General features: G+C 55.5%; 3 protein-coding genes across 3 annotated transcripts; 2 read left to right on the top strand and 1 right to left on the bottom strand.

The window, feature by feature from the left end:
• The first annotated feature begins 541 nt into the window (after positions 1 to 541).
• On the top strand, positions 542 to 1,978 carry BDY24DRAFT_444195 (uncharacterized protein). The gene is made up of 4 exons (XM_076644832.1): positions 542 to 1,039; positions 1,137 to 1,202; positions 1,310 to 1,415; positions 1,500 to 1,978. Exons 1-4 carry the CDS (start codon positions 570 to 572, stop codon positions 1,611 to 1,613), a joined length of 756 nt encoding a protein of 251 aa, XP_076493377.1. The 5' UTR covers positions 542 to 569; the 3' UTR covers positions 1,614 to 1,978.
• Positions 1,979 to 3,628: 1,650 nt separating this feature from the next.
• Positions 3,629 to 5,183, top strand: BDY24DRAFT_400489 (uncharacterized protein). Its single transcript, XM_076641961.1, has one exon. It carries the CDS (start codon positions 3,642 to 3,644, stop codon positions 5,154 to 5,156), a length of 1,515 nt encoding a protein of 504 aa, XP_076493376.1. The 5' UTR covers positions 3,629 to 3,641; the 3' UTR covers positions 5,157 to 5,183.
• A 3,866-nt stretch (positions 5,184 to 9,049) lies between these two features.
• On the bottom strand, positions 9,050 to 11,894 carry BDY24DRAFT_400484 (RNA recognition motif domain-containing protein). Its single transcript, XM_076641960.1, has 12 exons — positions 11,658 to 11,894; positions 11,575 to 11,587; positions 11,483 to 11,509; positions 11,263 to 11,408; positions 10,952 to 11,191; positions 10,734 to 10,872; positions 10,619 to 10,645; positions 10,092 to 10,543; positions 9,906 to 9,973; positions 9,719 to 9,801; positions 9,592 to 9,618; positions 9,050 to 9,444 (listed from the first exon to the last, which is right to left on the bottom strand). Exons 1-12 carry the CDS (start codon positions 11,751 to 11,753, stop codon positions 9,089 to 9,091), a joined length of 1,674 nt encoding a protein of 557 aa, XP_076493375.1. The 5' UTR covers positions 11,754 to 11,894; the 3' UTR covers positions 9,050 to 9,088.
• Positions 11,895 to 12,128: the final 234 nt, after the last annotated feature.

Genomic DNA, 12,128 nt, shown 5'->3' with positions numbered 1-12,128 from the left:
TGATCGGGGACACTTCGAGAACAAAAATCTAAATCAACAACTTGGTGAGAGCGCTGATTCTCGAAAAACCGACCAAAACCTTCGCCGCTACCCTACTCCATCCTCTCTTTCGAGTCGCCGTATCGTTGATGATGTTGATGGGGAGCGACGAGGAGAGGGAGGCGATGGCTCCGTTTCTCTTTTTGCTCGCTCTTTGCTTTGCGTTGCTTTCGATTGTGTGATCTCATGTGCCTCCGAACATTCTTCAGAGAGCCGGACTACGTATCCATCTTTCCGAAGAAAGAGCGTTGGACTAAATAAGGAGGAAAACAACATCGAAACGACGTTGATTGAAGCGACGCGACGCGGTCTCCTACCGTTCCTCTTCTTCGTCGTTCCCCTGACTGAAGCCCCAGCAGCTGCGAAAAACGTCCTCCTTTCTCTTTCCCCTTCCAAAAATATTCCCTCTTTCTCTTCAAAAACAACATCAATCGACCCTCTCGTCCGGCTCAGGCTGGCCCTTCGTCGAAATCATCTCCCCTTGCTTCTTTCCCTCAACCCACCACCCACCCATTCTTCTCCTCCTGGCCATGCCACTCACCACCCCTCCACCTCGCTCCTTCTCCTCCCACCACCCTCACCAGCACCAGCCCCACCCTTCTTCCTCCTCCCCAGCACCAACGACGACGACGCCCAACGCCTCCGAAATCGAAACGGTTCAACACAAACTCCTCCTCGCCATGTCCATGTCCCAATCCCAGCCTTCACCACGTCCAGCTTGGGCGCAGCATCTTACGGCAGCTTCTCGAGGTCGAGGACGCGGGAGAGGGAGAGGAAGGGGCAAGGGTGGCGGAGGAGGGTGGGAGAGAGGAGGGGAAAGCGGGAGTGGGAAGGCTACGGTTGGGACTGGAGGAGGAGGAGGAGCTGGAGCTGAGGCTGGAACGGGAAGTGGGTGGGATTTGAGTGAGAACGAGAAGGGTGCAAGTGGGAGTGGTTGGGGGGTGGAGAGGGAGGATGGTGGATGGGGAGAGCAGGGAGGAGGAGGAGGAGGAGGAGGAAGGTGAGCTCGACCAAGATGGACGGACGTTCAACCAAGTCGAGGAAGGAGAGCAGAGAGCTGACTCGCTCTCGCGTTTGTTGTTGGTTGGGTTGAAAAGTAGGACGGCCCAAGGAGCTGCTACGAGGTCTGGTATAGTGGTAGATGGTGGAGGATGGGGAGATCCGTGAGTCGTTCTAATCGTGTCAAGGGAGGGAGGGAGGGAAGTGTTGAGCTCACCTCGTTCTTTCTTTCTTTCCTTCGTTCGCCCTTTCGTTCCAATCGATACAAAAGAAACAAACCCAAGCCCAACCCAACCTCCTCCAACACCTCCTACCACCCGGACGAGAACCCCTGGGAGGACAACGAGCCCTCAGAACTAGAGGTTCGGATACGGAAGGTGAGCTTTCGACTCGTTCTCCTCCTCCCTTCGTTTGAAGACGAAGCTCATTTTCTTCCCTCCTTCTTTCGCGCTCGTGTGCAGTGGATCGATACTTCTCTACCACTCGCTTCTACCAAGGAGGAGGAAGTCGAGTCGATGAGACCTGGAGCTGCTAGGGAGGAGGAGCAGAGGGAGGATGGAGGGTGGGGAGTTTGAGCTCATCGTCGCCCGTCTCCTCTCCTTCCTTCTCGACCTGAGCTTTGTAGTCTCGGACCAGCCATCTCATTTCTTTCATTTGTCTTTCCTAGAATCTGCCTTTGTACTGCCTTTCGATTTCGACTTCTCGCTTCAGCTCACTGCAACGATCTTTACGACCCATCTCCTCGCTCTCGCTCGCGTCCATCTCCCTCCCTTTTGTCTTTTCTTTGTATCTCTTCCTTGGACGTTTTGTTTGCTCTATACTATACCGTGAGGGTGTGATTTCCTATGCTTTCTTTTTTGATTGTTGATGATTTCGAGGCCGTGACGACGAAACGAGAGAAGAAGAGGTGAGCTCGACGTCGTTTGTCTGAACTCCAACGACCATCTTCTCCCTCCCTCTCATCCTACGCCGTGTTCAAGGCTCGCTAGCCGTTCTCTCACCAACCACCAGAGAGACACTTTCCCTCCATATACATCACCTCGAATTCAGAATCGGCCGCTCCTCGGCCGCTCTCTCGACCTCCCTCCTCTCCTCCTTCCCTCTCCTCTCCTCTCTCTTATGTCCTTCACCCCCGGGGACGTGTATCTCTCCACCCTCTCCTCCTACATCTCCACCAACTCAACCCGCTTAGCTTCTTCCCCTCTAGCACCTTCCTCACGTCGCTCTAACTCCAGCACCTCCTCGTACAGCTACACGTCGTACCTCCTCCCTGCCTCGCTCTACTCTACATCCCCTCCGAAACCCTTATCCCTTCGTTTAACGCCTCAGAACCTCTTCTATCTCCTGCTGCGCTTCCAAGCGATCGGATTAGACGTAGGAGAACTGGATGTTCCCTTGGATACGGACGTGCAGAGAGCGATGAGTCTGGTCGAACAGAGCGGGGAGGGAACGAGGAGGAGGAGGAAGCAGGAGGAGGAGGAGAAGAGGAAGGAGACGGGAAGTTTCAGGAGTGTCGCCGGGAGTATGGTTAGTGGCTTGAGTTTGGGAGGATGGTGGGGGACGGCGAGCGGAGGAGGGAAGGATCCAGGTGAGTGAAAGGGAGAGAGGAGAGAGGAGGAGAGGAGGAGAGAGGGGTGAAGGAGCGAAGGAGCGAAGGAGGTTCGACGAATGGGAGGAAGGAAGGTTTTCCTCTCGCCTCAGAACCCTCCCGAGGGCGTAGAGCTGGAACAGAACTTTCCAGCGACCTCAAAATCTTCCAAATCGTCCAAGAACTGACTGACCCTTCTCTTCCTTCGACCTTCGTTGCTCAGACTCGGACCTTAAGCTCATCTACTCGGCCTTCACCAAACTCCCTTCCATCGTCATCCACGCAGCAGGACTCTCGGACGAGATCATAGAGGAGATGGCAGGCAGTGGTCCTCTCGATACGGCTGTGCCTCTGAAGGTGTTCAAGAATCTACAGGTGTGAGTCTTCGAGCTCGTTTCCTCTTCCGGCTGACTCCGTCTCTCGAGCTCACCAAACGGACTCTCCTTCGTGTTCCAGCCTGGAAATCATCTCCCTCCCACCTTCCGCTCTCATCATCCCCTCGTCGCATATCCTTCGATCCTTGACGATTCGGAACGTGGACTCTCCGTTGAACGACGAGGAGGGAGAGTGGTTGGTCCCCGTGCTGTTTGGAGAGAAGGAGGGAGCGGTCGAGCAGAGGAGGAGGGAGAGGATGGTCGGACCTGGAGGGATCAGAAACAGACAGCCGAGCGCGGCTAGTGCGGTGATGGGTGGGGTGGGGGAGGATGACGAGGAGCAGGAGCAGGAGGGAGATGCGTCGAAGCTCAACGTTCCTTCGTCGAGTTCGAACAAACCACCACCAGCCACCCTCCTTCCCTCGCCACCAGTCGATTCATCAACGGGACCTTCGAATCAGCAGCAACTCAAGTTCCCTCATCTTTCCCATCTCGCTCTGCCCTCGCTCTCCCTCCTCACCCTCCCTCCTCTCCCCGTCCCCTCCCTCGTCTCCCTCGACCTCTCTCACAACCTCCTCCTCACCCTTCCTCCCAACCTCATCCACTTTCCCAACCTTCTCGCCCTCAACCTCGAAGGAAACATGATCAACTCCCTCCGAGGAGCAGATCAACTCCTTCCTTCCTCCTCCTCCTCCTCAACCTCCTCACCAGCTCCTCCTCCTCCCTCCTCCTTCCGAAACGGATCCACTCCCTCGCGTCCACCACCAGGTCTCAAAGTCCTCAACCTAGACTCCAACCGTCTCTCCAACCTGCACGGACTCTCCGGTCTCTCGTCCTTGCAACGTCTCTCCCTCCGAAACAACTCCCTCTCCGAATCCCTCGAACTCTCCCGCCTCACCGCCCTCCCGATCCTCGTCGATCTCTACGTCCTCCCCAACCCGTTCAGCACCAACCCCGCCGAAGAGGACTGGCGAGTTCGGTTGTGGGAAGGTTTCGCGAGGGAAGGGAGGGAGGAGACGCGGTGTCCGAAGGTCGACGGGGAGGGAGTGAGTTGGTCGGAGAAGAGGAGGATGAAGGTGCTTTTCCCGACGGATGGAGGAGCGGCTAGTAGGAGAGCTTCGAGAGCGGAGATGGAGGTGCCGAGGAGTCCACCGATCGTTCCTGTGGGAGGAGGAACGGCGTCGTCTCAACACGTCAGGAAGACGAGTCGGACGACGACGAGGGAGAGACGCGTCGGTTCGACGATGTCGGTGGAGGAACCAGCAGCTCCAGCGGATCTGTTCTCCCCTACGAAACCTACCCAAACTTCTTCGTCCTCCTCTTCACCACCACCTCCCTTCAAAGCTCGTAAACCACCCCTTCCTCCGTCGTCCTACCACCCTCCCTCAGGAGGATCTCCCAACCAACCTCCCTCCACAACAACCACAACCCCTCGTCGCAAACGAAGACATCGTCGAATCGTCAACCTCGACGGAGGGGAAGAGGACAGTGGAACTGCCACAGGAACGGATCTCAGTGGAGTGAGCGAGGACGAGTCCGTCAAACCTTCGAACGGGAAGGGGAGTCGTGTGCAACATCAGCATCAACGAGGGACGAGCGAACGTCTCGTTTCCAAACCAGCAGTCGTCGAAGCTCAAGATATCCTCCTCGCCTGTCCTTCCTCTTCCTCTTCCCCAACGAAACCCTCCTCCTCGAACGACGCACCCACGCCCGCCACACCCAACCACTCCTCCCTCCGCTCCCCACCCACTTCGACCTCCGCCGCCGCTCGTTCTTCCGCCCGAAGAGCACGCGTATCCGCTTCCGTGTACGAGCCTTCCCCTCCTTCTCCTCCGAGCGGGAACACGAGCGGGAACGGAGCTGGATCGGGGGACGAGTTCAGGAAAAAGTTGGAAGCGATGAGGATGGAGGTCGGAGATAGTTGGTTGAGGGTGCTTTCGGCTGGGGAACGAGCCGGTGCTGGTGTTGCGGTCGCCGGTGGGAATAAGGAAGGGGAGGTGAGTGGTGGAGGTACGAAGGGCAAGGGAGGAGAGGAGGAAGTGGGAGCGGAGGGAGTGGAAAGCGTGACTGTTGGGGAGGGAGTAGCAGTTACGAGGGTTGTGAAGAAGAAGAAGAAGGGGAAGAGTAAAGGGAAGAAGGGTGGGCTGGGGGGCTGAGTGGGTGGAGAGGGAGAGAGGTGCGACGCGTTTTTTTTTTTTTTCGCTTCGTTCGCTCAAGTTTGGCTAGTTTGCATTCGTTTCACTTCACGAAAAGGGATACATTACATAGGTTTTTAATCGCTTTTACTTCGCTTCTCGCCAACGAAGATGACTTCTCGTTTTCTCTCGAGACTCGAGTTCAAAGTTCGTTCGCTTTTGTCGACGCGTCTTCCTCGTCCCTCACTCAATGGTTCCTCCCCATCCCCTCCCTCATCTTCACCCTCGCTCTCCCCCACCACTCCTCCCCCAAAACTCCACTTGACGCCATCATCCTCTTCTGGATCCTCGGGCGAATCCCCTTCTTCGGAATCGACAACTTCCTTTGGGGAACGTTCGCTTGTTGGCACGGAGGGAAGTCGGTCGTGGACGCGAGGGAAGTGTCGTGCTCGGCTTGCTCGCTGAGGGCTGAGAAGTGGGAGAAGGATAACACGAGGAGGGAGGCTACATATGCAAAGCATGATGGAGGAGCAAAGGAGAAGGGAGGAGGCTTTTGCGGAGGAGACGCATCGGACGGAGGAGGTGAGGAGGGAGGAAGAGGAGGAGAGAGAGAGGAAGAAGGAGGAGAAGACTACTGCTAGGATGGATCCTAGAAGGAGGAGACTGCGCGAGGAGGCGAGAAGGGAGGGGTGTGTGGCTGGGAGCATCTCATCCGCGTAGTTTGCTTTTTGTGAGTCTGCTGGAAGATCGACGACGCGTCGCTGACCTCGTTTGTTTCTCGTTTGATCTTACAGGTTCTTGGATACTCAATATTTCGATGTGTACTCTACTTGTCTGATTCCATGCATCTCTTTAAATCTACTAGGGATTCGAAAGGAACGTTCTTTTGCCAGGGATAAAACAGAAGGGAGGTCGACGCGTCTTCCCTCTTCCCCTTTCTTTCGCGTCTTGAAGTCACCGAAGCTCTTTCGTTTGGCTGTTGACTCTGTCTAACTTGTTCTTACCATCATACAGATCCATCTTACTCCGACCAGGTCCTTCGTTTTTCCTTCTCCTCCGGTCCCAAACCGCGTCGTCCAACAGCCAACACCAGCGCCGACAGCCCGTTCTACATCTTCCCTTCATTCGAACAAAACCTCGTAAATCATATCTCTACCTTTCATTCTCAACCTTGTCGGAAGAAAATCTGCTCACTTCATCTCGACCGTCACGCGGTTCACGTCCCCCCTGTCCCTGATCGAGCTCACACTCAATCTCCTCCCTCTCCCCCTTCCTTCGTCCAAACCACAACCCTTCTCGTTCCAGGTTTGGATTTCTCATTCTTCTCCTTCTCCTTCTCCTTCTCTCCCTCTTTCTACACTCCTTCCCCTCTTTCATTCTTGCCAGTCTAAGCTTCCTTCGTTCGTCGGACCAGTGATCATCGTCTTCCCGCCACCTCTTCCTCTTCCCTTCCCTCTTCTCTCCTCCACCTCTCGACAACGGACGTTCGTTCTTCCCTCTCTCTCGGAAGATGCTCCTCTCGAACGGCAACGCTCAGTACAACGGATCTGGAGGAGCTGTCGGGGAAGGAAACGGAGCCGGGGGAGGAGCTGGACTCTGGGGAGGAGGAGCGGCGAAGGATGCGTTTGGAAGGCCTCTTACTGTCGCAATGAGAGACTACAGCGAGGTGAGTTCTTCTTCTAAATATGATCGGTGGATGCGGAAGGAAGCGAGCTTGTCGAGGAGGAAAACGGTCGACCGAACGGAGGAGGGTTCGTGAGGGAGGTACTGTAGGAGCGGTGAGCTCAGGAGAGCTTCAAGGAAGCTCTCTAAGGCTGAAGGAGCGTCGTTCAAGTGGCACCACGCTCTGAGGTAGTAGAGAGATTGAGGAGGATCGATCGTCTAATCCAAGGCGATGTTGGTTCGAAGAAGGGGAAGCGGTGGGCCCGTCGTCGGACCCGTCCCTTCAGCTTTCCACCTGGACTCTTCTCGTTCCCTCGTGCTGACTCTCATGTGTTTACTCTCCTTCCTAGCTTCCTGCGACACCTCCCACCAACCTCAACCTTCTTCTCTCTCCCGAGATCCCCACCTCCCACTTGCCTCACCCTTCTTTCACGACGACCATCCTTCCCAACGCGACGTTCTCAACCTCCCTCCCTCCTCGATCTCCTCTCACTCCTCCTGGACCTCGATCTCCTACCCTCATCCACCAGATCAACGGTAGTCTCGCAGACATCCTCTGGGCAGGAGACGCGATTACGCTCAACGACGTCCTCAACAGGCTTGCGACTCTCGACGCTGGCCTCGGAAGAGACGTTAGATCCAGTGCCGGACGAGCCTTTGAAGCTGGGAGGTTGGTAGAGTATGTTCGAGGAGTTATGAGGTCAGTGGGATTGGGAGTTGAGGGAGTTGGAAGATTTACGTTTTTGGCTCACGACGTCGAGAAGGTGAGTTTCCTCTTCCGCTCCAGCGTCTTCTCCTTCGTCGGAGCTTGACCTTCAGCTGACAAATCTTCTTCTTCTACTTGAACACAGCTCATCGCTCCCATTGAGTCCATCATCAACGAGCTTGTTCGGATCCGAGGAAGTACCGTCACCTCAACCTTCCCGATGCTCGCTGCGATCAAGGTGAGTTCCTCCCTCTCTTGCTTCCACCCACATCTCATCGACCGAGCTGACCAGTATCTGCTCTGCTCTCGCTTCACAGTTCGTCGAATCCAGCGCTCTCGGACTCTCCCTCGATGTCCGAGAGATCAGCCTCAATCGAATCGTCTCCCACGACGCGAAGATCCTCACTCTCAGGGACACCATCGCTGAACTTCGATCTCGAGTTGACAACGTGAGTAAAGGAGACTGTTATATTATCGATCAAGTCTCTCCTTGCTCTACGTCTCGTCGATTGACTCTCGTTCGCCTTCTTCAGTATTACGAAGACCTCGCCGCCGCCCAAGCTCTCGAGCTCGCTTCTGCATCTACCGAAGAACAAGTCGGAGAGGAAGATCCCAACAACACTCTTGTCGGTGTCGACAGCGAGCTCATCTTCGACGACCAGATCGGCTCTCTCTTCAAGATGCTATCGGCTGCGTCCGTCTCTCACATCGAGCACGTCGCCACCGTTCAGGAATCAAAAGCCGTCGTCGTCGATCTCCAAACCATGCACACCGTCTCGGCCGCTCGAGGGAAGCAGGACTCGGATGAGGAGGACGGAGACGTCGAGTCTCAGGGAGGAGAAGCTCGCACGGGTCACTCGTCTTCCTTCGACGCGGCCGACGAGGAAGACGAGGAGCTTATCGTTGTTAAGAAGTAGGTTGGACTCTCTACGCTTGCTTTGATAGTCCCTTTGGGGGTCACCTTCGACCTTTTCTTCTTCGGCTAGGCTCTTTTCTCCTCGTTTCGCCCTTCGTGTACTCTTTTTTTGCTCGCCTTCGTTTTTGCTTAGTTCCTTTGCTTGCGATCTCTCTTTCTCTCTCTCCATCGCCATGCCACACGACCTCACTCGCATCACATCCACCCACATCGTATCATTTCTCTCGTTCGCTCTCTTCACGATTCTTCGCCCTCTCTCTTCTTCGTCTTTTTAGCATCGCGTCTCACCTCGTCCATCCTCTCCACCGCTACCCCTCACGCCACCCCTTTCTTCGACTTGTCTCCTATTTCTTCTGTACCCTGCATACCTTTGAACTTTGATGAAATTCTTTTGTATGTTGAAGTCCCTGGTGGAGGGGGTGGGTTCGAAAGGGTTCTAGCGCGTCGACGGACTCCTCCTCTCTCTTCAACCTCGATTCATCCTCCAAGCAGTCTTCCATGTCTTTCAAGACCTTCTCACCGGCCCCCAAACCGATCAATAGTATCCGAGAAGTCATTAGAACCGTGCTCATTGCATTGATCAAGAGAAACTCAAATCTCTCCCGCCCCTCTCGTTCCTCCTCCCTCCCTCTTCCCCCCTTCTCCACCCGACCCTCCCCCACCTCCTCATCACCAATCCGTCATACCGTCTCCACCTGTCCCCAACCCAGGATACCTCAAACTGCTTCCGTCCGAATTCCTCCTCCTGACCGCAGCCTCCTCCTTCTCCCTCGCCCTCTTCTGCTCCCTTCTCTTCGACGATCCCGAGGTCGCCGAAAGACCGCTCTTCGGATCCGTCTCTCTGACCGAGGCTTGAGAATCGAACACCGCGCCTCGGCTGGAGTACTCTCGCTGAGTAGAAGAGGGAGGAGGGAAGGGTGCTGCTGGAGGAGGAGTGGGTCTGGGTTTCGGGTCGGGCAGACTTTGACGAGGAGCGATCTGGTCGGAGAAGGCTACGGTGATGAGTTGGTCGCGGAGTCTGCTGTCTGTGAAAACGTAAGAAGGAGCGAGCGAGAGCGAGCGCGAGAGGGGAAGGGGTCGGGTCAGCTCGGTGGGTCGAAGTCGAGCGGAAGAGGGAACGAGAGAAAAGGAAGGACGGGAGAACGAGAGAAGAAGGCAGACAATGTGCGTACTTCTCATCATCGTTGCTGCTTCCTTGGCTGCGAGACGGAACCGAGGAAGGGACAGAGATTCAGTCGAGAGTGCGACGCGTCGGTGAGCTCGTCGAGAAGACGAAACGTAGGGAAGACGAGGACGTACCTTGACCCAGATGCTTGAACGTCACATGCCCATTCTTCGCTCCCGAGCTCGAAGAAGGTCCAGAAGACCGTGAGATGCGAACTCTGTGAGAATCGATCCAAGGAAGGAAAGACGAACGGGCGAGGTTCGTTTGACCTCGAAGGAATAGCTCTCAACGCCTCAGGACGAAGCGACCGAGGCCACTCACCCAGTGATCTCCCCGAAGACACTAAACTCGGACCTGAACTCGTCGACTGTGAACGAGTGATGAAGGTTCTGTTCGAGCCAAACGAGACCAAAGCAAAACCTCGTCAGCGCGTCGTGCTCGTCGTCCCTGTCCTTTCTCGCCCTTCGTCCTCCCTTCTTGACCAGATCGAGAAAAAAGGCAACTCACCTTGACATACAACGTGAACCCAACAGGCTCAGGTTCAGGCCCGACTTCCTTCACTACCTCCTTCTCCTTCTCCCTCTCCCTTCTCTTCTCCCTCTCCTCGCCTCGCCTCCGCTCATCCGTCCTGACCTTCTTCCTATTACTGTTCCCTTCCTTCTCCTTCTCCTTCGCCTTCTCCTTCTTCTTCCTACCGTCACCATCTCCGTCCTCGTCCGTCGTCGTCTCCAAATCCATCGCGTCCTCGTCCCTCTCCTCCTCCTCTGCCGAACCCGAAGAGGACACGTCTTCTTCTTCCTCTTCTCGAGGTCGTTTCCAGCCCGTCCCCGACTGAGTTCTCGCGAAAGAAGAAGAAGACGAAGGAGCGGCTGATGAAGGAACGAGATCCACCTCGGAAACTTCGAACGCGTCTCGTTTGGCGAACACGACGGAGAGTTGGCGGTTAGAAATTGTCTGGCCTGAGTTCGAGCGACAAAAGTTATGATGTCAGAGCCAGGGGAGGGAGGGGCAGGGAAGAACAAGACGGGACTAACCATCGAGAGCTTCCCGAGCTTTACGAGCTACCAACCAGAAGCAGGAGGGTCAGCTCAGATAGATCGAGGAGAAGAGAGACGGGAGGGGAAACAGAGGGACCGAGATTAAGCTCACCATCCGCCGAGAACTGGAACGTAACGAAGATGAACGCAGGTCTGGAAGGCTTTCTCTTCGGAGCTCTTGTTCGAATGACGGGGCCGTACTTTGAGAAGAGAGATTCGATGTCGTTGGAGGAGGCGTAGGGATCGATACCCTGCCGACAGCGAATGCAGGAAGAAATGAAGTGAGTACGACCTCAAGGAGAGAGAAGAGAGAAGAGCATTAGGACGAACTGCGACGAAGAGAGTGTACTCTGAGGAAGGAAGTCGACTGAGAGGGACGCGGTCGAGTGAAGGTCCGACTGGGGTTGATCTTCGTGCTGGAGGTGAGGGTGGTGCTGCTGCTGAAGGAGAATACAAAGGGGCTGGAAGCGGAGGTGATGATGGCTGATGGTATGAGGGCGCGGAAGTCGACGCTGCTGCTGAGGTCGATCTTGTCGCGAGGAGGGATCGAAGAGGGAGGAGAGTCGGCATCTGGAGGAAGGGAGAAAGGAGGACGAGATCAGCGAGCGTTTATCGCGAAGTGAGAAGATGATGAGACATACGGGTACAGTGAGAGCTGGTTCAGGCACAGGCATAGGAGCTGGAGGAGGTACGAGTGGGAGAGCAGGTGGCGGGACCGAGATGGGAGAGGGATTCGACTCGAAGGGAGGGTGGCGAACGTGAATCCGTCTCGATTGATGAATGGTTCCTGGAGTGATGAGAGGAACGAACAGAGATCAGCATCGAGGAGCCGGAAGAGAGAGAGCTACAACATGAACGAACCCTCGAGCTGCGACTTGGCCCAGGCGGCTGAGAGAAAAGAAAGGAGAGACGCGTCAGTCGAACGACTCTCTTCGACAAAGATGGGGACTCACCTTGCTGACTTGACTGAGAGGACCATCAACGGGTTCTATACGTCAGCTAGGGGTAGAAGATCAGATCGACTGGATGGACTCACAGGAAAGGAAATCCTCGCCGTCACCGAAGGTCCGTCTCCGAACTCTTGGTCTCCAGGAATCACCTTGACTCCCACCGTCGAAATCATTGGTTTCATCGGGCTGAAGTATCCCAGGTTGATCTGCACCGGTCGAGTTCCGATGGGCAGGTTCTGGGAAGAAGAGAGAGAGAGTCAGGTCAAGAGCTCGGACCTCGACGTTCTAATTTCAACGAACCTCCATCAGCAAGACCTTGGGATTGAGAGAGAACACTGAGGGCTGGGGAGGTGACATGAACGGCATCCTAAAAAAAGCAGCAAACAAGAGTTGAAAGGTCAGTCGAAAGGCGAGCTGGAAAGAGAAGAAGAGGCGACGATGGGGAAGAGGATCTCTCCCCGAAGGGAGGACGAGTTTCGGTCAAGGTTGCTCGAAAGGGACTACCAACTTCTTTGGGGAGACTGGAGGGTTGCAGCTGTAAGAGAAAGAAACGGAAG

This window comes from Mrakia frigida, assembly GCF_051309035.1.
Source record: "Mrakia frigida strain ATCC 22029 unplaced genomic scaffold BDY24scaffold_35, whole genome shotgun sequence".
Lineage (NCBI taxonomy): Eukaryota > Fungi > Basidiomycota > Tremellomycetes > Cystofilobasidiales > Mrakiaceae > Mrakia > Mrakia frigida.
Note: the sequence above shows the minus strand (reverse complement) of the source record. Positions and strands in the feature narration are given on the sequence as shown.